Source organism: Zeus faber (assembly GCF_960531495.2).
Source record: "Zeus faber genome assembly, chromosome: 2".
Classification (NCBI taxonomy): domain Eukaryota; kingdom Metazoa; phylum Chordata; class Actinopteri; order Zeiformes; family Zeidae; genus Zeus; species Zeus faber.
This window is the reverse complement of record NC_137189.1, coordinates 27,681,761-27,707,220: the sequence shown is the minus strand read 5'-3', so window position 1 is coordinate 27,707,220 and position 25,460 is coordinate 27,681,761. Positions and strand designations below refer to the sequence as shown.

At 40.4% G+C, this 25,460-nt stretch overlaps 2 protein-coding genes across 5 annotated transcripts; both read right to left on the bottom strand.

Annotated features, from left to right (window-relative positions):
* Nucleotides 1-846: 846 nt before the first annotated feature.
* On the bottom strand, nt 847-13,484 carry LOC307248279 (ICOS ligand-like). 4 transcript variants are annotated; one of them, XM_080024626.1, is made up of 6 exons: nt 13,346-13,484; nt 9,714-9,754; nt 8,566-8,886; nt 2,513-2,632; nt 2,335-2,429; nt 847-1,280 (listed from the first exon to the last, which is right to left on the bottom strand). In XM_080024626.1, exons 1-6 carry the CDS (start codon nt 13,360-13,362, stop codon nt 1,179-1,181), a joined length of 696 nt encoding a protein of 231 aa, XP_079880752.1. In that variant the 5' UTR covers nt 13,363-13,484; the 3' UTR covers nt 847-1,178. The 4 variants fall into 4 exon arrangements, with proteins under 4 accessions (XP_079880752.1, XP_079880750.1, XP_079880751.1 ...); XM_080024624.1 differs by lacking the exons at nt 9,714-9,754; nt 13,346-13,484 and adding an exon at nt 4,650-5,792 and having other exon boundaries at nt 8,566-8,707; XM_080024625.1 differs by lacking the exons at nt 9,714-9,754; nt 13,346-13,484 and adding an exon at nt 4,650-5,805 and having other exon boundaries at nt 8,566-8,599.
* A 5,148-nt stretch (nt 13,485-18,632) lies between these two features.
* LOC307247694 (G-protein coupled bile acid receptor 1-like) lies at nt 18,633-23,090 on the bottom strand (the record flags this gene model as incomplete). Its single annotated transcript, XM_080023817.1, has 2 exons — nt 23,027-23,090; nt 18,633-19,728 (listed from the first exon to the last, which is right to left on the bottom strand). Exon 2 carries the CDS (start codon nt 19,656-19,658, stop codon nt 18,633-18,635), a length of 1,026 nt encoding a protein of 341 aa, XP_079879943.1. The 5' UTR covers nt 19,659-19,728; nt 23,027-23,090.
* Nucleotides 23,091-25,460: the final 2,370 nt, after the last annotated feature.

Below are 25,460 nucleotides of genomic sequence, written 5' to 3'. Positions count from 1 at the left end.
ATATATGCATGTGTTGTTGTAGTGCGGTGCGTCATGTGACGAATAAAGATTCCTCTTCTTCACACGCCCATTGTAGGCGCTTTCAGCGGTGGACAGGGGTCAGCAGGGGTGCTTTGACCAGTCTGCAGCCACGCAGCTCCATACGCAGCAAGCTGTGCTGCACTGTGTGTTCTGACACCTTCCCCTCATCGCAGCGTCAACTTTTTTTCACCAATCTGTGCTACAGTAGCTCTTCTGTGGGATCGGACCAGACGGGCTGGACTTCACTCCCCACGCGCATCAGTGAGCCTTGGGCGCCCATGATCAGAATCTATGGAACTTAAATATGAAATGTGGAGATGGATCTTAGATATTGAACTTACATATCAAACTTAGATATTAAACTTAGTCTAAGTTTAATTGTGCTTGGAGCATTAGATATGGAACTTATATATTGTAGAGAGTAGATATTGAACTTCTGGATGGAACTGTAGATGGAATTGGATATTGGATTTATAGATGGATCTTGTACATGAATTTAGATATTTAACTTATGGATTGAATTTATAGACGGGACGTGCAAATGGAACAGCATGAAGGTGCAATCCAATCACTCCATTGAACTATGTAATTTCTCTATCTCTCTATTTATCTACATTAATCTAGAGTCAATTCATTTTATATAGTCTCTTATCTATTTATTTATTTTCTTTATACATTTATTTTGCTAAGAGTTGGTCCATTATGTACCCTTCACTCTACCTTCTCTACTCTTAGTAAATAAAAACAACCTGTCCACAAAAAGATGGTTTGACATTGGAGTGAAGACAGGAAACAGATATAGATAAATTGCTAAATAGAGGGTGGTCACAGCAATACAACAACAAATAAATAGTCATATCAATAAATACACCGTAATAAACCATCGCAATCCAGGTAAAACATAGACATTAGAAGAATGACGCTTGGACAGTTATTAGAAAAGTAGAAACACATAACAAACTAAGGATGTTGATGAGTCTCTGAGCTACACAGACCCACCACAGACCAGCACCCACGCCTACTCACAATGCATCTGGAAGGGAAATCACAATCTGAGCGACAATCAGCTGATTTGCATAGAGCCTACAGACATTTAAAACCTGCTGTTGATGTTTTTATGCTTGGTTCGGAGGTCTGGCTCAGTGAATGAGGTTTTATCACAGAGGGGGAGGAGCCTCGGAGTCCGGCATGTTGGCTTCACAGTAGATCGTATTAATTTGTCGGTAGCTGGGCTGCAGTGTCAGCTGGATCTCCTCGTACTGAAAGACACAGAACATTATTTTCACATCAAGGACCTTAAATCTGATATCCATTAATAATCACTTCTGGAAATTATTTTTTGTGTTGACAAGATCAAAATTGCAAGGCTCCACTAATTCATCAGTTCCAGCAGAACAGCAGCTCTGTGTTCATCAGAACAAGTTTCACTCTGAAAGTACCTAGTGATGAAAGGTCCTATTAGTCGGTTCTTCACAAGTCGCTCAGTAAAAAGGATTGTTCAGATTGTTCGACTACACCTGGTTCATTAGGTTGAGTTGGTGTAACGCACGGTGAGCGAAGGACGACTTCCTGAACTATGAATGAGGAGGAAGAATCGGTTCGGCTCGGAGTTGTGAATTCTTACAGGAAACGTTTAGTTATGCAAAAAACTATTTATACTGGAGGGGTGCAAAGAGTATATGAGTCGCATTCAATATGAATTGTGTTTAATGCCTTGGCCTTCTTTGCCTTCGACCTCAATTTAGTGAGGAATTACTTTAAGTTTTTTAATTGACGATTGCGTTTTGTCGGAGTAACTACAGACTCCTGTGTCATTTAAAATATTTGTTTGCTACAAACAAATCATTCACAAGTCTTCATCCCTAACTGTTAGTAGGCTAACAAGTATTGCTCTCCATGTTTCTGACGTTTTCAGTGGTAAGCATGGGTTCATGGACCCCATTTGACCAGATTTAGTCTCTGGGATCCCATTCTGAGATCCACATATATCTCTACTCTAGTTAGGGAGAAAACAAGTGAAACTAGGATCCAAACAGTCATTAACTGGATATTCTCTTACGGCGCTGACGTCTTGGAAATGGAATAACGGTGTCAACTTCAACTAGTCATCATTTTGTTGTTGGAGACCCCCCTGGAAACGCGTGAAGGACCACTGGGTGGGTCGCCGGACCCAAAGTTGAGAACGCCTGACACAGACACGAGGCTGTACATATCTACCATATGTATCTACTTTATATATAAACTATATAAAGGTTCTTATTAGTGTTGGTATCCACACGTTTACTTCTTGCATGGACTTGACAGTCTACTGACCTCGGGGGCGTTGGGTGGTGATGCCGGGGTCAGGGGTGAAAGGTCATTCGTCCGTGAGCTTGGCCTTTTCCTACACAGGGCGATGGAAGCACAAACTGCCCCGATACAGGGGGATGGGTGGGGTTATGGATATGGACCTGTATGGATGGAACATGTCAACAGAAGATGGACGACTCACCTGCTAACACCATGGCTAGGAGGATGTTTAGCGAGATGGAACCAAACAGCATGGTGTGGTTTGGATCACATGTCCCAGTGTCCTCACCCTGCTGCTCCGACATGTTAGCCGTCTGACCGGCTATAAAACGACAATAAGAAACGTCTCTATAATATTCAGTTAGTAGCTTTGACATAATCTTTGCTAAGCAGAAGAGTTATAAAACCTGAGAAATGTAATCAGAATGAGTTTATTCCCCTCCCCTTACATATACAAGGAATTTGTCATGGTGTGGAGATGATTAGCATTTTTTTCTGGGAGAAAAAAAAAAAAAAAAAAAAAAAAAAATATATATATATATATATATATATATATATATATATATATATATATATATATATATATATATATATATATATATATTTTTTTTTTTTAAATAAAATGTTTATAAAATAGGATAAAAAGAAAAGTAAAAATGCAATGTAAGCAAAAATTGCAAAATATACACAAATATCAGAAAAATACAAAACAGAAATATTAAAATATATCAAAAACATATATACAAATGCACAGGATCAGTTATTGGTATAGGTATATATGGTATAAATTACAATTGTAAAATATATCTGCAGGCAGCAATACACGGGGACCAGCGTTAGTCGTGTGAGGTACATACAGTGGTACCTCAACTTACGACAGCATCTACTTACGACTAATCCAAGATACGAGCAGCGATAGTTGCAAAAATTTGTATCGACTTGCGACCGACCAAGATACGACCGTGGAAATTTGCAGTTGGCGCGTCGGCGGCCAGTCAGCAGTCAGTCAGTGGGCGACCTACATCGTGTGTGCACGTAGTTCGTGGCTTATCGATATTTTTTTAATATTAACTGTGTTTGTGCTGTGTATTTTGTTTATTTTCACCCTTCATGATTTTATAATTTATATGGGAAAAATTGCTTCGACATACGACTGTTTTAACATACGACCGTTCTTATAGAACCAACTACAGTCGTAAGTCGAGGTACCACTGTATACGTTTTCTGGGTTCTCTGAAACAAACCACAGGTTACAATTTTCTGAGTCTACGTTGAACACAGCATTGGCTCCTCCGGTATGTGCTCTACACAGTGCAACTCTCCGAAAGCTAACTATCACCCAGAGATCGGACATTGGTTTCTTTTGTCACGAGTGGAAGTTCCCAACAACAAAGTTCCATTCAAACAGATTAAACACTGCATATCCCTCAGAGACATTTCATTAACTTGTTAAAAATTTAGGACTAAAATAAAACAGACACGATTCAGACGCGTTGCTCTGGAGCTGCAAGCGAACTCCATGTGTGAGCCCACAACCTTTGCCTATCTATGATGCGCAAACCTTCTGCAACTTCTTGTAAATTTTCAACAGGGGGTGGGACCCCTTATTATTTAACACATTTTGTATATTTGTGTATATATATATTCGTTTCTGTTTTTTATAGACTCAAGATGCTATTATGCTAATTGTCTGTATAGCAAAACAGCAATCCTTACCGAGACAAAGCATGTGTATGAAAATGTTTGTCATGTTGTTTCATCTCAGCACCAGAAGTGAATTCCTCTTAAAGCTGATCAAACAGGATCCATGAGACAGTGCGGGGGTGGCTTTTTGGTGACATCAGATTAAGATTAAGTGAGAAAGTTGCGCAAATTCCCCATTTGATGCCATTGCTCCACAACCTGAGTCACTGCATCCGTCTGTCAGAAGGTGAAGTTGTCAGTGTGCTCACATGATATTGAAAGGTAATTGGCTCTCAAATCTTTTTGGGGAACTTGTTCTCAGCTCTGAAAAAAAGTTAATATTTTATCGGAAAGTGATGCTGAGGCGGGCGATTTCAATCACAAATATGAGATTTGTCACGTGTTGTCAATGGCAAAAAAGTACTCAAACCTTTTTATGAAAGTAAAAGAACAAACAACCTGAGTACTTGCTCTTGAGAGTACTTAAAGTATTGGGCAACAGTCGTCGTCAAGCCCTGTTCTTGGAAAAATGACTGGCTCGACAATGACTTCGATGCATTTGGCAACTGTCACTGTCGAGCGCTGTTCTTAAGTCACTTGAAAAATGACAACTTGTAGTTAGTTGCTTTCAACCACTGCATTATAGACGTTCTTACCAGGGACAAGACGGTACGCCATCTTGAAAGCCGGCGTGTTCTCCTTCTTCTCGGCACAGTAGTAAACCCTGTAGTCGTCCTTCGTCATGTTCTTAACGACCAACCGGTTTCCAACCTGGGCAAAATACTTGGTGTTGAGGTTGTAGTTGAAGTACTCTGCATTGTCCTCCGACTTGAGGAAGGTGCGCAGTATGACCATCCTGCGTTGGTCCTGGAGCTGCATGTACCAGTAGACGTCGTTCAGGTCCTGGGAGCAGTTGAGCTGGGCGTCGGCGCCCAGGTACACTGGTACGAGGCTCGCAACTTCTGCCTTGCACAATGCCACCGCGCACAGAAAGAACCAAGCAGCTTCCATGCCTCTGTCCGCTGCGCTAATGGAGAGAGCTTGCAAGTCAGTCAGAGGGAAGAACCAACCGCCTGGTGCCTTCGCTTCCTGCTGCATCTCCCCCACAACACACAGAAACAGGAAGACAGAGTTGTCTGGTCTGAAATCTGAATACAGAATATTATTTCTGCAAAATCTTACTGTCCTTAGATGACATACAAGGGGAACAGACTTACTGAGAAAGACTCTGATTCAATTTGGTTAATCATTATTTACTACTTTATTTTTATTTTTTTCCTTCAGCCTTGAAACATCTCCTATAAAAAGCTAAATGACACTTTGCTTTTTTCTACCTGAAATCCAGCTTACGCTGGGAACTACAAGAAAACAACAACAAATAAAGTTAAATAAAACAAATCAGACAGATGGATCAACACAATTTCTTCTTCTTCATAAATCCATACAAGCTGCACACAGGTAGATAATAAATAAATAGTAAATATGTTAACTTTTTTTTTGGTAATAAAGGTTATTTCCTTCAGAAGCGCTTTAACCTGATGGGAATGAAGAACTGAAATACTGGAAAAAACTAAAGCTAGCTTCTAGCTGAGTACACCTTTATGGAGTTCAACTCCTCCCAGTATAGTCATGCTCTACCCTGAATGCAGCAGGAAATGTGGGCACCGTGTGGGCCGTCAAGTGGCTCTAGTTTCTCCACAGAAAGTGAAGGGTTTGTCCCAGCGACAGCAGAAGAAGAGTGGCCTGGTTGCACCTCAGAGCCACGGTGCCGCTGCCAGTCTTCCCGTCGAACGCGCCATCTGGAGGACGAGGCTTCACGTCAACATTGATGTCAACACACACACAACACTCACTAGGATTTCAGCTTTGTGTTCTATGGATGCAATAAATTCAAATCAGAGGAACTTGGTGGAGTTCAGAAACAGAGCAATGGGGCCATCGCAACCATGTTTTTGGCAACGGCAAATGCCCAAGTGCACAGCCGCCAGTCACTCAGATTGACAATCGCTCAGGACTGGGTGAAATGCAGAGGCCACATTTCACCGGCCACCACCCAAAAAAGCATGTGTGTGTGGTGTGTCGTGTGACCAATAAAGATTCTTCTTCTTCTTCACAAAAAAATCGATTTTGGTTAAAAGAACTCTAGTTTTCTGTTCATTCACAATATAGATCGTGCCAAAATCTCACCCAAAATGCTTTGGTGGACAGCCCAGTTAGCCTTGATTCGGGAAGCTTGAGCGTAGCATGTCACAATCTGGTGAGATTTGTTTGGATTTAATTCATTCTAACAGAAGCTAGGCTATGACAACCACACTTAAAAACATTTTCCAAAATAAAAGCGCAGCATTGTACGGCGCCCCGGAGGAGACATGAACATATATATTTTATATGTTGCAGATTAGTAAAACGCACAGGCAATTGAATTTAAAATGGGCACATTGTATGAAAGGGTAAAATCAGGAGGCTCAGGAATTATAAGTAATAATATGAAATTATCATATTGTTTTGTTTACTCGTATTACACTACACTACTGTTACACAATGGGCGTTGTCGCACCGAACAGCTCTGGGGACCCCCTGATAAGAACTAGGAACTGTGGAGGTCTCCGCAGAACTAGACACCTTCAAGGGCTTTTTCCTTGGTTGTCTTCACACTGCACTGGAACTCCTGGATCCAACAGGGTTTCAGCACAAGTTCTCTGTTGTATTTACCAAGTAAATTTCACTTTTTTCACCTTATCAGTACACTAAAATCTGTTTCTGAACAAATTTGAGGCGTGAAATAAGCAATCCAGTTGCTGGATCTCCACTCATAGTAGAGCTACAATACGTAATTTAAAAGTTAGTTCCGACTTTCGTAAGGCACGGGCTGGCATCGGGAGAGTGCACTGGGGTTACGGGGAACACGTTAATTCATTAAATTAACTTCAGAAAATAAGATAAATTAAATAAATACATCTAAAATAAAAATACAATTTTGTTTGTTATTTTAAAAATTGTTATTTTTCATTGCCGCTGAGTGTACGTGGGCTGGTCCCCACCCAGAGTGATGTGACTCGACCGCGTGGACCGTCCTAAGTCCGAGGGACCGTGGGCTTACGTCTGGACCAATCACCGTGCACTTACGTCACTGAAGGGTCCTCTTGTGCCTGTTAGTCCCTGCCCTGTAGTAGGAGCTAAAAAGTCCCTCAAAATGGATTTGTAAGAACTAGCGACTGACTGAAACTGATCATTCCTCATTCCTGCAGTGCGGACACAGAAAAGGGGACGGTTCCTGCAGTGCAAAAACACCGTATATATTATGATGCTATAGTATACTATGTACTATATGTTGTTGTACTAATGTTATTCTCCCTTGTAAGTCGCTTTGGATAAAAGCGTCTGCTAAATGACTAAATGTAAATGTAAATGTACTATGTTTTTCTAGGCTTTGAAAGGCATTCACGAAGACTTTGGAAACCGAAGCACCATTGGGAGATATTATGTTGTATCATCATACAGAAAGCTGGCGATATACCAGTAAGGCTGTCAGAGGTGAGAGCATAGGCAGAGGTCAAATGTTCCGTCAAACATTCTAAAACTGAAGACCCATTGACATCTTGGAAGTCTTTACAAACAGCCACAGTTTGTCACAGGATGAAGTGATAGTTTAACAAATAAAGGTTTATATAGGGTTGCCGCAATTTATTCGTTTTTTTTGCAGAGCAGCTGTTGCATTCGCCTCATTTTTGCCTTCGCTGACCCCGGACATGCACCTCTGCCGTCATCTCTTTCTCCACTTCCTCCGGTGGAAGTGTGCCTGCAATCGGCGCGCCGCACAAATTTTTTTTATTTTAGATGTAGGTTATTTTATTTTACGTCTCCTGATAGAATGAAAAAAGTGCATATGGAACGAAACCGTGCGTAATGGGGACACTTGCTCCGTGACTCTCTCCCCAATCAACCCCTGTCCATAAGTTATTAGCAGAAAATAATCTTAACGAGTCGTGCACCGTTCCTCCGTGCACCGTCCCCACACTGTTTTTAGTTATTTTATTTGGAGGAACACTGCAATCGGGGAGCACGGAGAGCCGTGTTTGTCTCCGTATTCGGACACGGATGATTCACACATATAAAAATATATTTATGATTGCCCTTATTTATAATTCCCCATTGAAATGTTGTATCCTGTTATTGTAATGGGAACTGACGGAAAAATCTTCTTATTTAAAAAAAAAATATATAAATAAATAATAACAATAAAAACAACTGCACGAATTGAAGAATATCAGTCGACTGACGGGTTTCCGACTGATGATTCCACTCGTCTACTTTCAGAGGGCAGCCCTATAAATATCGCACATTCCCTGTCAGAAACACAACAAACGCCTCAATCTCCACGCTTTTTGTTTTGGATATACTCATGGCTTCCGCATTACGTCACCGGCTCGATCCCCCAATACGTGATCAGGAAAGCCACACATCCACCCCTGCTGACCAAAGTCATGGCACACCACCCACATGAATGGGAAAGAGGCATAAGTCATCAAAATGAAAAAAACAAATCGCAATAATCGTCCGTGTGCGCATTACCTCTGACGACGAGCTCAAGCTGGTGTGTGAATTTGGCCGTAGGGATGTGACACTCGTATATGCCGGCATCCTGAGGCGTGACCCTGCTGAGAAGAACCGAGAAGTTCCCCTGGTCGTAGAACTCTGGGAAGCTCGTGGTTCTGTTCTGGAAGCTCGGGTGCAGAGCCGACAATACTGGCTGGGAGTTGACGATGTCGTAAAGGTGGGCGTCGTCCCTCCCTCTCCAGAAGACGACAACTGACGTGAGCTGGCCGGGGTAGATGCAGGGCAGCAGGACGTTCCTCCCAACGATGGTCTTCACTTGCTCTTGACTTGAAGAGACTACGGAGGGAAAAAGGGCGCTTACCTTTCAAGAAACGGGACATTCCAATCAGAGTTCTCAAAATCGGGTCCCATAATTTGGACCTGGACCCAGCCGGTCTATTTTTCACCCTACTGAAGAGTCTACAAGGAAAAACGACATCTAACTTTTTAGGATTGGATTTGAGGGACATCCTGATTAGAGGTCTCAAAATCAGTTTCCAAAAATTGGACCTGAACCTGATTGGACCTGTGAAAAGCATGCTAAATAGGTCTATTTAGAACCCACTTGAAGACTATGAAGGACAAAGAGTTGGGATTTAAGAGACATTCTGATTAGAGGCCTCAAAATAAGTCTATTTTCACCGAACTGTAAAAATATGAAAATAAAAATATATGTTTAGTATATAGTAATAATATATAGTCATTTGTTCCAGAACAAAAATACGTCTTTTGAGAGAGAGTGCTTGCCCTGCACCTTGTGTTCTCTGGAACTGTTCAATCACTTTTCTTCTTTTTGGAAAATGTGTTGGTTATAAAGAGAAAACATTTATCTTTGGAATTATGGCGCCGTGTCAATTCACCAAAGTTTTTAGTTCTGGAAAGACATCTGGAAAACATCTTAACAGACATTATCTTTTGAGGGTCATGAAATGAGATGAATGCACATAATTATTTTCATTTTTCAATTGTAAAAATGTACATGCCGATTACAAATAAATACATAATAATAAATAAAATATAACTGTCTTTAAATATTATATACAATAAAAAATCTCAAAAACATCTCTTCAAGTACTAAAGGTTTTGCTGGGCCCAGGTCAAGGCTTAGTTATTGATCGACTTACATGCATTGAGCAGGCTGCACAACAGCAGAACCCAGTCAAACCTGTGGAGCACAGAGTGAAGCAAGTAAATAAATAGCTAAATACCTCCACCCACAAGCTGCAGCTATAAACTAGAAAATCACAGTAATATACTGTATGTACAGATGCAATATGTAAACAATATTAGCACCGGAAGTCTGGCAGGAGCTCACCATCCAATTTCTACACAAAGGATCACGATCCGATTCAATATTGATTCAAGCCGATATCAATGAGACGGAAATGCAAATTTCATATTGATTATATATTAACAATTTTATACATAAACAGAATCGCTACCAACATCTCAGTATCAACATCTGAATATTTCTCATTTCAATCATATCTCATAGAACACAAATTACAGAAATTTCAATTCAGAAGTGACATATGGTGGTATTTAATTTTGCTTTTAGCTAAAAAAAAAGGTTCCATTATTTCCGAACAAAATAGAATCGAAGTGTCTTTTTTTTTTTTTTAATCCAGGCCTTCCTAGGCGATATGACACAAGAGGCTGTGGTGACATACAGTATTAAATGTATTCAATTTATCATAATATTGTCAATTTTTAAGGCTTGCTGTGTTTTGGCAAATTTATTTTATTTTTTTGTACATTTTAGGTGTATTGCATATTGCCAATTCTTCTATTTTTTGTTTTTTTTTTACTTTATTGCATATTGCCAATTGTTTTTTGTTAATTTACGTCTATTTTTATCACTTTATTATTGCTTATTGTTTGTGGCAAAAAGAGGAAACCTTACGAAGTGTTTCAGAGGGCAAGCCTTGTGTTTTCTAGCGTGACCTGGAAAGACGCTGAGATAAGGAGAAAAAAACACTGTATATTGGCAAACAAAGACCACAAGACAGTTCTTTCAGAGGGCCACGTGTTGAGACACCACAGAAATGCCCCTGGACTGGTTTGTCAGTCGAATACCACAATCCACATCAACCATATCAACCATATCAAACGAGTCCCATATTTAAGTTGAGATATTTTAGGTGACTTGATCTTCTACTGTTTTTCATTCACATCAGTATGTTAGATGTATGTAATGGAGGAAAAAATGGATTGGTAATTATTATTGCATCTGATCAAGCCCAAATCCCCATGCACAGCATATCAGTGCTTTTAATAGTATTATACTATTAGTATAGTAGATTACAGTAGACTATCAGTATAGTCAACGATAGTATGCTAGACTATTAGTATAGTCGACTATTAGTGTAGTAGACTATAGTAAAGAAGATGATAGTATAGTAGACAATTATTATAGTAGACTACAGTATAGTAGATTACTTTTGTAGGCTAAAGTAGACTATTAGTTTAGTAGACTATAGTTCAGTAGACTATTAGTATAGTATATTATAGTATAGTGTACAATTATTACAGTAGACTGCAGTATAGTAGAGTATAGCTTATAAGATTATAATATAGTAGACTATTAGTATAGTATAGTTTAGTAGACTATAATTTTGTAGACTTAGACTATTGTATAGTCGAGAATAGTTAAGTCAACTATAGTATAGGTGACAATTAAAATTGGAGAGTATAGTTTAGTAGACTATTAGTATAGTAGAGTTTACTAGACAATTAATATAGGATAGTAGACCAGTGTGTCCATCGCTGGTCAGACGATGATGTGTGCATGTTTTTTTTTGGGGGGGGGGGGGGGGGGGGGGGGTCCTTACTGATGTTAGGTGGAGGAAACCCCATGTGAGCACAGGGAGAACATGCAAACTCCACACAGATAGGCTCCTATTTGGGAGATAACCTGCCCGGAGCACGGTGACAACAGCGCCCCCAGGCGGGAATCGAACCCAGGAGTAAAGTAGTAAAGTAGTAGTAAAATACAGTAAGGAGAGAATAGTTTAGACTATATTATAGTAGAGTATTGCTATAGAAGAGTATAGTTTAGGGGACTATTAGTATAGTATAGTAGTCTAATAGTATAGTTTAGTAGACTATTAGTATAGTATAGCAGTCTATTTATATAGTAGTAGAGTATAGTTTAGTGGACTATATTATAGCAGACTATTAGTATAGTATTGTAGTTTAGTCAACTATTGTAGTAGACTATTAGTAGAGTATAGTTCAGTAGACTATAGTATAGTAGACTATTAGCAGAGTATAGTTCAGTTGACTAATAGTATAGTAGAGTATATTTCAGTAGACTATAGTATAGTAGACTATTAGGATAGGAGAGTATAGTTCAGTTGACTAATAGTATAGTACACTATAGTTCAGTAGACTATAGTATAGTAGACTATTAGGATAGGAGAGTATAGTTCAGTTGATTAATAGTATAGTAGACTATAGTTCAGTAGACTATAGTATAGTAGACTATTAGGATAGGAGAGTATAGTTCAGTTGATTAATAGTATAGTAGACTATAGTTCAGTAGACTATAGTATAGTAGACTATTAGGATAGGAGAGTATAGTTCAGTTGATTAATAGTATAGTAGAGTATATTTCAGTAGACTATAGTATAGTAGACTATTAGGATAGGAGAGTATAGTTCAGTTGATTAATAGTATAGTAGACTATAGTTCAGTAGACTATAGTATAGTAGACTATTAGGATAGGAGAGTATAGTTCAGTTGATTAATAGTATAGTAGACTATAGTTCAGTAGACTATAGTATAGTAGACTATTAGGATAGGAGAGTATAGTTCAGTTGATTAATAGTATAGTAGACTATAGTTCAGTAGACTACAGTATAGTAGACTATTAGGATAGGAGAGTATAGTTCAGTTGATTAATAGTATAGTAGACTATAGTTCAGTAGACTACAGTATAGTAGACTATTAGGATAGGAGAGTATAGTTCAGTTGATTAATAGTATAGTAGAGTATATTTCAGTAGACTATAGTATAGTAGACTATTAGGATAGGAGAGTATAGTTCAGTTGACTAATAGTATAGTACACTATAGTTCAGTAGACTATAGTATAGTAGACTATTAGGATAGGAGAGTATAGTTCAGTTGACTAATAGTATAGTACACTATAGTTCAGTAGACTATAGTATAGTAGACTATTAGGATAGGAGAGTATAGTTCAGTTGATTAATAGTATAGTAGACTATAGTTCAGTAGACTATAGTATAGTAGACTATTAGTATAGTTTAGAAGACGTATAGTAGACAATGAGTATAGTAGACAATGAGTATAGTACACCGTTAGTACACTCACCTCAGCAACCTGTACTACAGTACTGAATAACTAGAACCTAGTAGGTAACTTCCATCCACCACACACATATCTCATGGACAAAAACACGTAAAAACATAAAACATAGAAATATCAGCGTAAACATATCTGTTCTGGCAGAGTATCCATGGTGTATTCAAATCAAAAATAGGTGACTGTGAACTTTAGCTGATAACCTAGCTGCTGTGAAAGGCATAATTACCTTAATGTAACCTAAATGTAGAGATACTTGGTGCAGCTGTAATATTAAGTTATTTCGTGTGTCATATGTTGGATATTGGCAATAATCAACATATCTGGGTGAAAGTTGAACGTTGTCGGAAGACGTCCAGGGATGGTTAGCGGAAGTTAGCTTAGCAACGTCGAAGCTTGTACTTATTGGGCCGCAGAAAAACACACACCGACCTTATGAACTTAACCATTGCGCTTTGGGGGGAGGGGGCAGGATTGCGAAATAGTGAAAGGATGGCGGAGCTGCTGCTGCTGCTGCTGCTGCTGCCGCCGCCGTTGCTGCTGCTGCTGCTTCTTCTGTCTTCCTTTTCAGTTTAAGATTAGTTTGTTGGCTGTTGGCCACCCAGTTTAGGGGTGCATTACCGCCACCAAGTGGATTTTTTCAGCAGTTCCGGGAAATACCAGGAGTGCCTTGCCACCAACGCCAACCTAAGGCCATTTAGTATTATGGTATGGAATGGAGGGTGGAACGTGCCACGGTGTCGTGTGGTGACTGCCGATTTTGAATGGGAGTGGAGAGGGGGCAATGTACTATGGAAGAGCATACGCGCAAATCATGTGTGAACAAGTCAAAAACCACGGAAGACCTTAACTTCAAATAAGGTGGTCACATGTCGTGTCCTGGGTTCGATTCCCGCTGTTTGTCCCGCGCTCCGGCGGGTTGTCTCCCAATTTCTGGGTGGAGTTTGCGTGTTCTCCCCGTGCTCACATGGGGTTTAACTCCATCAAACAACAGTGAGGACCCCCACCAAAAACATGCACATCGTCGTCTGACCAGCGATGCGACGTATGGAACCAGGGCTCGTCAGAAAGAAAGCCAGGATGGCCACCATCCTAGGCGTATGCGTGTGTGTGTGTGTGTGTGTGTGTGTGAGAAATAAAGATTATTCTAAGCGGAAATAACGTAAAAAAACAAAACAAACCCGCTGCGTTAACGCGTCGCTTTTTGACGTGCGATGTTATCGATGATGTTAACGAGTTATAAAAAACAAAACAAAAACGGACACGTTAATAACTGAGGCGTTAAGATGTCATGCCAAACGCCACACACACTCTTGCCTAATAGAGCGATAGAAAGGACGTCAGAGGAACAATGGCTATTTCCTTTATTTACTTATTAACTCCCCCCCATGACAATGGACAATAAACGTTTCAAGTGCATGATCCTCCCCTCTACACTAGCCACTCACAAATCTTACCCCGTCATATCAGTCGCTGGACTGAAGCTTGTGCGTGTCCCTGAGAAAGTGAGCGAAGGAAGCGACCTCCATGACCTCCATGACCTCCATGACCACTTCTCCAACTGTAGCCCACTGCTGACTCATCCCTTTTGTTTACAGTGAGCTCAGAGTATTCCAGACAAAACCCCCCCCATTACATTGTTGAGCGGAGCGCTGCGCCGCCTGTCATCATTTACCTCATCTGTAACATCGCAACAGGAAATAGGAAACAATTTCATCTATTTAAAAGAAAAAAATATATATACAGATGTTTTCCTCTGGAGAAATTGTGTAAGGCAAATGTACCCCCCTTCTAAGTCCATGTCAAAACATCACAGGATCATCAGTTGATGGAAGAAACATGTGACTGGTAACATTACAAGCAGACGCCGATTTGGAAATGATTGTTTTTGAATATTGAATGGGATAAACAGCATCATCCTGATGAAGTTTACTAAAAGCACTAAATGTGAGCCATAACCTCATATTTTGGCTTGCGGCTACGGTTGGTCGGGAACAGCAACAGCCGAAGAGCTATTCTCCAAGTTCTAAGCTGGATAGAAGAGGATAAACCAATTGCACTAAACAAGTATTAAATACATACAGTCAGGTACAAGACAAGACATCTTGACATAGTTCAAACATGACTCAGAACTGAGGACCACAAATCTATGTTGTTGTCAAATATAGCAAGGCTGAGGTTCAAAGCACAACCACAATCACAATGAACAGAAATGGAAGAAAAGGGAAATAATCAGTGTTCCTCAGACTTCCGTTCTGTCGCTCTATTGGACAAGAATGGAACAACCCTGCGGCGACAGTGACGTGTCAGTTTTGAAGGCGTTAACGTGTCGGGTTTTTTTTGGGGGGGGGTGTGTGTGTGTGTGTGTTTTAACGCGTTTACGTCATCGATGACGATAGACATAATAAAAAAAAACAAAAACCGTTGTGGTAACGCATCAAAAAGTAACACGTCTTTTTTTGTTGTTTTTTTTTTGTTTGTTTTTTTGAGGCGTTAACAAGCTATTGCCGACACGTTATTTGCGCTTTTTCTGTTGTTGTTGTTGTTGTTGTTGTTGTTTTTAACTAATAGCAGTGACGGGCGGCGGAAGCCCTGTGAGGCTTTGGGGCTTTCTTCCGGTTTGTGCCGAGAAAAAAAAAAACAAGAGCCAACGTTCCGGGGCCCTGGAAACGCAGAGCACGGGGACACCTGGCGGTCTACAGGGGCCACAGCAGCCCCGGGATCTGGATACCGCGGACGGGGAGGTACCGTTTCATAAAGTTGCTCAGTGTTCACGTAAAGTTCTGTCATACACGTTTATAGTACTGTGTGTCAATGTCCTTAAAATAAAGAAAATGAAGTGTGGCGACCTACTATCTCGGGCATGTACAAGTAAATAAAAGCAAATGGTATTTGCAGGCAGTATAAGACAGAATCAGTGACAGCTCCTATATACTGCAGGAGGCTGTATAAACACTCTGGATTCATGTAGTTTTCCTTCATTATTTACATTTGTGTGACATGGGAGTATTTCTTCTGAGTGGACGGAGTGATTGTTCTACTCGGACAAAAAAAAAGGTCCACAGGCCTTATCGGATATTTTTGACAGTGTTGGGGGACAAATGGGAAATAAATGCGCAATGGGGAAATGGAAATAAAGGCACAGTGCATTGTATACAGATGTATACAGTGTGTGTATATATATATATGTGTGTGTGTGTGTGTGTGTGTGTGCGTGTGTGTGTGTGTGTAAATATTTTATTTCTATGAGAAATATAACATTAAATAAAATTGGACAACGGCTGACAACGGTGCTTTTCTAACGTGTTACGTCATCACGCACGTTGACGTATATATATTGTAATATGTGTGTGTGTGTGTGTATAAATATATATTAATATATATATATACACACATACGCACATATATATACAGTATACATATACAGTATATATATACTGTATATATATACATTTTATGTATATATATGTGTGTGTGTGTATAAATATATATTTTTATATACATATATACACACACACATACACACACACACACACACACACACACACATATATATATAATATATACATTTTATATATATATACGTCAACGCGCGTGACGAAATACGTTAGAAACAAAAAAAAAGTATATTTCTCATGGAAAAAAAATAGTTTACACAAATATAAATCTATAAAAAAGAAACGTTGACTTGCATCCTTTTAAGAAGATATTACTGCCTTCAAACAAACAATTTTGAATTCTACTATAACAAAATAAGCTGTGAAAATGATTAACATTTGTCAAAAAGTCTAGGATTTTTCCCTAATATTGTAGCTTAGCTGCTCTGTTTGTGAATTGTTGTGTATTATACTTGTGAAAAATAAAAATAATAAAATAATAACACATCTTGTGTATGAAATATTTTGCAATACTTTATTGTAAGCTGGTGTCATTTGTCAAGTGTAAATTATGGCATCACAAGGTTTATAAAAATATACAACTTGAGCTACAATGTCAAAGATGTTGTCTGTTAATAATAAATAAATATAATAAAATACCCAGTACAAACCAGTCTGCAACTGGTGTCTGCTACTATGTGATGTTAAAAGTGTACTCTTTATTATCACATGTAACCTCTTTATGCATTGTTTCATTCCGTGTGATTTTAATGTAAAGTGTCTTAGCTGCGCATTAGGGAAAGAGCTATTTAAATAAAATCCTACCCTAACCTAATCATTCATCTAATTATTATTCAATTTCTTACCCCTTTTAACATTTAACTCCAGCAGGCCAAATAAAACATAAACATTCCTCTTCATAATTCTCTTGTATAATGATCGAATATTTAAATAGTTATTGAATATTTTTTCTCCTTTACCTGATCAATGTGTCGACCTATGAAATGCGCTTTATAAATAAGGTGTGACGTGCCTTGACTAAATGGGAGTGTTTTCGTTTTAAACCAAACGCAGTTACATGTTTTGTCCATCAGGTGGTGCCTATAGAGCGCGTCTCACCGCCACACCGCCGTAGTAGTAGTAGTAGTAGTAGTAGTAGTAGTAGTAGTAGTTGTAGTAGTAGTAGTAGAAGAAGTATATTTTTATTTCTTGTGTTTCTGGTCTATTGTTTCTTACATGTCTCAAAATTAAATCATCACCATAAATCAATCAGTAATCAATTTATCGCAATAGTATGTCTATAATAATAATAATAAGAAGAAGAAAGAAGAAACAGTAATAATAACAGTAATAATAATAATAATCAAAATATGTTATCATATATGTTCTTTTAAGTTTTTATTGAAATCAACACCCATTATATATATATATATATACTTAAACACACACACACGCAATGAATGTGCAGTATACACACACACACACACACACACACACACACACACACACACACACACACACACACACACACACACACACTCATACTACATACAAAGACATACATATACAGATAAACATCCATGATATGAGGTTCTGCAGACACTTCAGTGATTCACACCTTTATTGTACTTTTTATTCTGATGCAAATCAATTTAATTTGAATGATTCAATCAGAGTGGAGTCCCAACGTACTCCACATCATCTCAAGATCGCCCGAAAAACAGTAAGATGAAAATCACATCATATCATATCATAAATACTGTACGTCCCTCTTAATCTTGTTCCATTCAAATTTAGAAATAACTTAACTGTCCTTGCATATTTGTTTCAATGCAACATAAAAAATGCGATTTCATGTTGTCTTCGATGAAATCTTAATTCAAACTAGACTAGTGAAGTTTAGGACGGAAAAGGAAGTGAAACCTTAGCTTTTACTTCCACATGAAGCTCGCTTTCCTTTTTCAGATGTCACCGACTCTGTACCTGTCTGATGTGACCTCATGAAGCTAAAAACAACTTCATCCAGCGCTTCACAATATACCAGAATATATTATGAAACATGATCTTCTTCTGCACCTTTGCTGGTGTCTAATTTTGAGTCAATCAATCTTGATGACGCTTTCACCAATCGACTGAACTCTATCCAAATCTATTTCATCCTTTCAAGTCAGTTGAAAGTGAGTCCTGTGGTCGTGAACTGATCAAAGCTTCAGAAAACACCGAAAAAACATCCAAGTTTGAGGCTGTGATTCATCCTTGTCATCCCGTTGGACTCGTTCTGAAAGCGATCTCGAACTTTCTGTCTGCCGTCGCAACCTTGAGTAGTCGCCGGTAGAGTTTCCCTAGAGCGACATTTCCTCCGTTTGCTGTAGACTCCGCCTCCAGCGGTCTCTGAGCTTCTGCAGCAGTTTGCTGGCAGGCTCTGTGTACTTCCTGTTGGCGAGGCCCAGCACCAGCGGCACCACAGTCATGCTGCCGATGCCCGTGCAGGAGAGCACGATGTGGGTGGTGGAGCTCCACTTGGTGTCGCTCAGCAGGAAGGCCACACACACATGCATGTAGATGATGTAGGGCATCCAGCACGCCAGGAAGGTGAGCGACACGGCCGCTACGCAGCGCACGTACCGCAGGTTGAGCCTCTGCTCGCGATCCGACGGCTGGGCGCCGCGCTCCACCGAGCGGTGGAGGCGGCAGATGTTCCTCAGTTGTCCCCGTGTGATCCACAGCACCCTGCCCGTCATGGCGGCCATGGCCAGGATGGCTGGAAGCACCAGCCCGTACACCTCCAGGTAGATGAAGCTGTTGGGGAAGACGCGGCTATACGAGCAGCACGACGTTCCGTTGGCTGAACACTCCGCCAGCGTGGCAGCTGCGGCCCCGCCCGCACAGCAACCGTTCCAGTCCGCTCCGGTCCAGCTGTTCCAGCCGAAGGCCGGCAGCGAGGCGTAGAGCAGGGGCGGCGCCCACGCTACTAGCAGGGCGACAGGGAAGCTGCGGTGCACCCAGAGGCTTCTGTAGTGCAGCGGGCTGACGATGCAGGTGTAGCGCTCGTAGTGAACCATTACCAGGTTGAAGAGGAAAGCCAGGAAGAGGAAGTTAGGGAAAATGTGGGCCACCAGGCAGGAGCCGAAGCTCAGCTCCCGGTTCAGGCCCATCCAGGGTATGAACGGCAGTGCCACACCTGTGCACATGTCGGCAACTAGGAGGCTGAGGAAGAAGTAGTTGGGTGTGTTGTGGAGCTGCCTGTTGCAGGCGATGCCCAGGATGATGACCAGGTTTGCCAGGATGATGGAGGTAGACAGGGGCACAGTGATGGAGTAGATCAGCTGCTCCCATGAGAGGAGCAGGTGGGTGTGGTTGTGGTCCATCGTAGCTGAAATCTCCAGATCTTCTCCCGCCTAGAGATCTTTTCTGCTCCCATCAAGGTCATGAGGAATGCTGTAGGGACACACAGGACCAACACAAGTCCAAAATAGGAGATTAATGGTAAACAGACCCTCTCGAACCAATAAGGGTTTTCAAGCACTTCTCTTTCCTAATCAGAGTTTGTTTCCTCTGCACCAACTCCTGCCCACTCCCTAAAAACCTTCTCTAACTGTGGGACTGCTGATTCTTCCTTCAACCACGGATTCCAGACAAACAACAATTGGAGTCAATTGGAGTCAAAACTCTCCTGTAGTTATTCCTACAGGACCAGGGGAAGTCCTTCTTACAGGACCAGCTGTAGTCCTTCCTATATGGCCTGCTATTGTCCTTCTTGTAGGACCAGCTGTAGTCCTTCCTCAGGGACCATCTGTAGACCTTTCTACAGGACCAACAGTAGTCCCTCCTACAGGACCAGCTGTAGACCTTCATACAGCACCAGCTGCAGTCCTTCCTCCATGACGGGCTGTATAACTTCCTACAGGATCAGCTGTAGTCCTTCCTACAGGACCAACTGTAGATTTTCTTACAAGACCAGCTGTAGATCTTCTTACAGAACCAGTTCTAGACCTTTTTCCGGGAACAACTGTAGACCTTCTTGCAGGACCTAGTAGACCTTCCTACAGGACAAGCTTTACCTTTATTCCAAGACCAGCTGTGGTCTCCCTCTCTCTGTCATCTGTTTACTCACAGCTGTCATATTTGTTATTCTAATGATTTGTAATTGCATTCACAAATAAATGTAACTCTTTTTTTTTTTCAGCGTAGATGTACGACTGTGTACAAGGAAAAACAGAAAAGGAGATAAGATAAAATAACATTTCTAAAATATATTATACATCAATATATATATAGAAAATGTATTTTATAATATATAAAAATATATTTGTATATATTTAAAAATATATAATTAAAAAATATTTTCCATTAAATAGGGTAGGCTGCGTGGTGTGTTAACAAACAATAGAGTATCAAATGTGAACAGCTCTGCTTATGAAAGTCAGACAACCACCCGTGAATAATTGACGAGTCCAGACTCTGGTTTCACAACGTCTTAGTTTCCGTTCCATGAAGCCCATTCACTGCCATTGATTCCGAAGCCCCATCGGTTCATTTTATATTTTTATATGACACCATGAGAATGCCTCTAAATGTAAATGAAGCAACACGTTCAAATATCCAGAGAGAATTTACACTGCTGCTTTCTCGGCTGACAAACATCCAAAAAGGCTTGATAAATCTCCTAATGGGAAACAGGAGGAGTCACTTTGGCCAGAGTTTTCATTATATATTTTGCACTAATTTCCTCTTATGTTGTTATATTGTAAATTGTTGTTTATATTGTTATATGTTATACTCTGTTATAATACCTTCATTTGCAGTACACTACGAATGTCATCTGTTCTCTTTGAACTGCCTTAAGCTGCAGCGGTTTACGACCGCTCTACTGTGCCGTGAGAGCTCACCAGGTGATGCCGTAAAAAATGCTTCAAATTCTCCTCAAGATAAAAAAAATAAAAAATAAAAATGAAAAAGAGCTCTTGTGTTGCGAGATCAAAATTGCAGGTTTCACTCTGAAAGTGACAACTAGCCCTAAAGATGAAAGGTTAGACTATAAAGTTGATATTCGGTCCTTGACAAGTCACTCGGCTAGAAAATTCGGGTTTGTTTTTTCGATTTGGCCATAATAATAAGCACAGTTCTATGCTTTCTTGGGTTTCCAGTGGCTGCAAGGCTATGTGGTCAAATAAAAATGAAATAACAGGATAAATCACCACATTATGATGATTTGAAATATGGAATTATGCCTCTATTCAGTGACCTTGAGATGGAGGAAGTGGACATCCCATAGTGATCTGAGTGCTTTCTGAAGCGGCAAGCGGCGCTGTAACCTAGGTGTACATTATATTTGCGTTTGTAATATAGACTGTTATTGAAACGTCACTGATAAGGTTGAAATTTGTCCGGAAAAATAAATTGTTTTCGGACACCGAGCCGAGTTTTACGACAGTGGTGTAAAAGTGCAATTGCACGCAGAAACTATAGGGGTGCCAAATCCCAAATACCAAAGGTTACATATTGCTGCTTTAAGTACAGTTTTGGTATACTTGTCATTAAAAGTATATTGAAATATTAACCTCATTTAAAGCTCTACTTTAGTATACTTGTTAGAAGCGTGCTATTGCGGTTGTGAAAACCGAAAATACATGAAAAATATATTTTTGATATATTTAAGCACATCTTAAGCATGAATTCTAACACACAAGGTAATACCTCTAACACAGTAAGACGAACTTCTAACACACAAGGTAATGCATCGAACACACTAAGTAGAACTTCTAATACACAAGGTAATACCTCTAATACACTAAGTAGAACTTCTAACAAACCTCTCACACACAAAGTAGAACTTCTTATACACAAGGTAATACCGCTAACACACTTAGTAGAACCTCTAACGAACCTCTAACACACTAAGTATATCTTCTAATACATAAGGTAATACCTCTAACACACTTAGTAGAACTGCTAACACACAAGGTAATGCATCGAACACACTAAGTAGAACTTCTAATACACAAGGTTATACCTCTAATACACTAAGTAGAACTTCTAACAAACCTCTAACACACTAAGTAGAACTTCTAAAACACAAAGTAATACCTCTAATACACTAAGTAGAACTTCTAACACACAAGGTTATACCTCTAACACACTAAGTACAACTTCTAACACACTAAGTAGAACTTCTAACACACAAGGTAATACCTGTAATACACTAAGTAGAACTTCTAACACACAAGGTAATACCTCTAATACACAAAGTACAACTTCTAACACATAAGGTTATACCTCTAACACACTAAGTACAACTTTTAACACACAAGGGAATGCATCAAACACACTAAGTACAACTTCTAATACACTAAGCAGAATTTAAGTGGTTTCAATTTAACATAACTTAAGTATATTCATTGTGAACACATTCAATGTATACTAAAGTTTACCATGTATATGTATACTTCCAGATAACACATTTAAGTATACTTTTTGCACTTGGTTTTGTGTAGATTATGGGTAATGCTTATTTTGTGGATCTTTAATTCCTGTTTGTATTTCATAATTTTATTTTCATTTTTACTGTATTTTATCTATATATATTTTGTTTAATCTTTGTTAATTAATTATCTTTTCTCCTTTTGTAAACAGCTTGAATGGAATTCAATGTGGGTTTTTCTGCCACAATTCAACCAGTTGTCACACACACGCACGCACACACACACACACCTACACACACACACCTACAACTTACCACTTCAGTCTGGAGACAGATGTATAAAGGCAGAACGTCCTCGTCCAATAAAATAAAATAAAATAAATCTTCTCTTTCATTATTTTTTTCCCCAAAGGGTTTGTTTTGTTGTAGTTTTTCTGCAAATTAAAAAGTAAAGAAAGTTCCTCCTCTGCACATATTCTGCACGGCATCAGAGAGAGAGGGGGGGGGGGGGTGAGGGAGGAGGAGAGAGAGGGGAGGGACAGAGAGGGAAAGGGGGGGAGGGAGAGAGAGGGAGGGAGAGGGAGAGAGTGGGAGGGAGAGAGAGGGAGAGGGAGGTAGAGAGAGGGGGAGAGGGGAGAGCGGGAGAAGGGGGAGGGAGAGGAAGAGAGGGAGGGAGAGGTTGGGGGAGAGGGGAGAGAGGGAGAAGGGGGAGGGAGAGGAAGAGAGGGAGGGAGAGGGGGAGAGAGAGGGAGAGGGAGGTAGAGAGGGAGGGAGAGGAAGAGAGGGAGGGAGAGGGAGAGGGAGGTAGAGAGTGGGGGAGTGGGGGAGAGGGGAGAGAGGGGGGAGGGAGCGGCAGAGGGAGAAGGGGGAGGGAGAGACAGGGAGGGATCTTAAAGGGGAAGTTCCTACTTGGGGAGGAGGAAGTGGAGGATGGAGAAGGAGGATGTTTTCTGTTCCAGCCTGAGGAGGGGTGGAGGGAACTAGCTCTTGTGTTGCAAGATCAAAACTGCAAGGCTAGACTGAAGTGATCAGTTCCAGCAGAACAGCAGCTCTCTGGTAGTTTCACTCCGGAAGGGACGACTATTCTCAGTGACGAAAGGTTGAGCTCGTTTTGGAGATTCGGTTCTCGGCGAGTCACTCTGTGCAAAGAGTCTTTCGACGAGTCAGACTCTTCTCCGTTGGTTTGGTTCAGTTGTTGGAACGCGCGGTGGGCAAAGGAGGCCTCGTGGATCCGAGTTGGGAACGGAATTCTCACAAGAATAATTCAATTCTGTCAAAGCTATTTATTTTGTTGGAAGGCAAATGCAGAATGCGGTCACATTCAATGTGAATTGTGGCCAAATGTCTTGACCTTTAATTTAGTTCAGTAAATATCTTCAGTTTCTAGGTGGAGGATTCACTCCGAATCGTCTGTGAGTCTTGCATCACTGACTATTAGTCGGCCATAATAACAAAGCCCAGTTCTCCATGTTTCTGCTGTTTTTTAGCGGTTACTAGGATCATAGTTTAGCCCCCTGGGATTATTTCATTCCAAGAAGTGTGCCGTGGCTGAAAGGATGCTGGGAAGCTCTACTCTACCTTCCTCCCATCCTGCGTTTCGAGGGAAGCCGAAAGTCCAACAGGGAGGGTCGCGCGCGGACTCATGTTCCAGACGTATACACAGCACACTCACGTGCACACACTGACGTGCGCACATTCCTGGCGTGTGTCAAACAGGCCTTGTCTCTAAACACGGACGGCCGGCGGAGCCCCGCGCCCTTCGCCAAACACGGAGAAGACGACTCTGACTTCGAGTTCCATCTGATAAAAGTTCTAAACAGTCAGATCCTCCTCCGACCTCATTCTGACAGGACAATACACAGGGAGGGGAGACGGGGTGAGGGTTTTGAATTCCAGGGTATTTACGCATTTTTTTTGGAAAAGGTTTTTATTATTTGTATCCTAGAGTGACTTTGAAATGATAGAATGCAATATAATTAAACATGTCTTATATTGGTCCAAAATTGGTTCACTTCATGTTTGTGTTTGTGGTAGTAATGGTAAAAGGATAGTTCCATTGTTTTTTGGTATGTTTTGAATAACAGTAATACCACATTTGATATTGGCAGGTTGCCAGAGAGAAGTGACTTCAACTTCCTGTTTCTAATCTCTGTCATTTGCATTATCATGTGGCCAATAGATTCAATAATATCTTGGAAAATGTGATAAAATGCACGGTTTAAGACCATTGTTTCCAGTATAGCATAAAAACTGTCTGACTATAATGTGAGTTTTCCATTTTCTAATGGCAGATTGTGTTTTCTGTCTTCTGCCTCAACTTTTGCCCCATTGGATGGCATTTAGGCACAGTAAGAAGCTGCAGAAGAGTGGTAAGTTTCTCAATAAGAGCGGTAAGTTTCTACGTAAGAGCAGTAAGTTTCTCAATAAGAGCGGTAAGTTTCTCAGTTTCTCAGTTCTCAATACATCTATTCTCAGTTTCTCAGTTCTCAACACATTTCTCAAGAAGAGTGGTAAGGTTCTAAATAAGACGGTTAAGGTCCTCAATAAGAGCGGTAGGGTTCTCAATAACAGCGGTAAGGTTCTCAATAAGACGTTAAGGTTCTCAATAAGAGCGGTAAGGTTCTCAATAAGACGTTAAGGTTCTCAATAAGAGCGGTAAGGTCCTCAATAAGAGCGGTAAGTTTCTCAATAAGAGCGGTAAGGTTCTTAATAAGAGCGGTAAGATCTTCAATAAGAGCGGTAAGTTTCT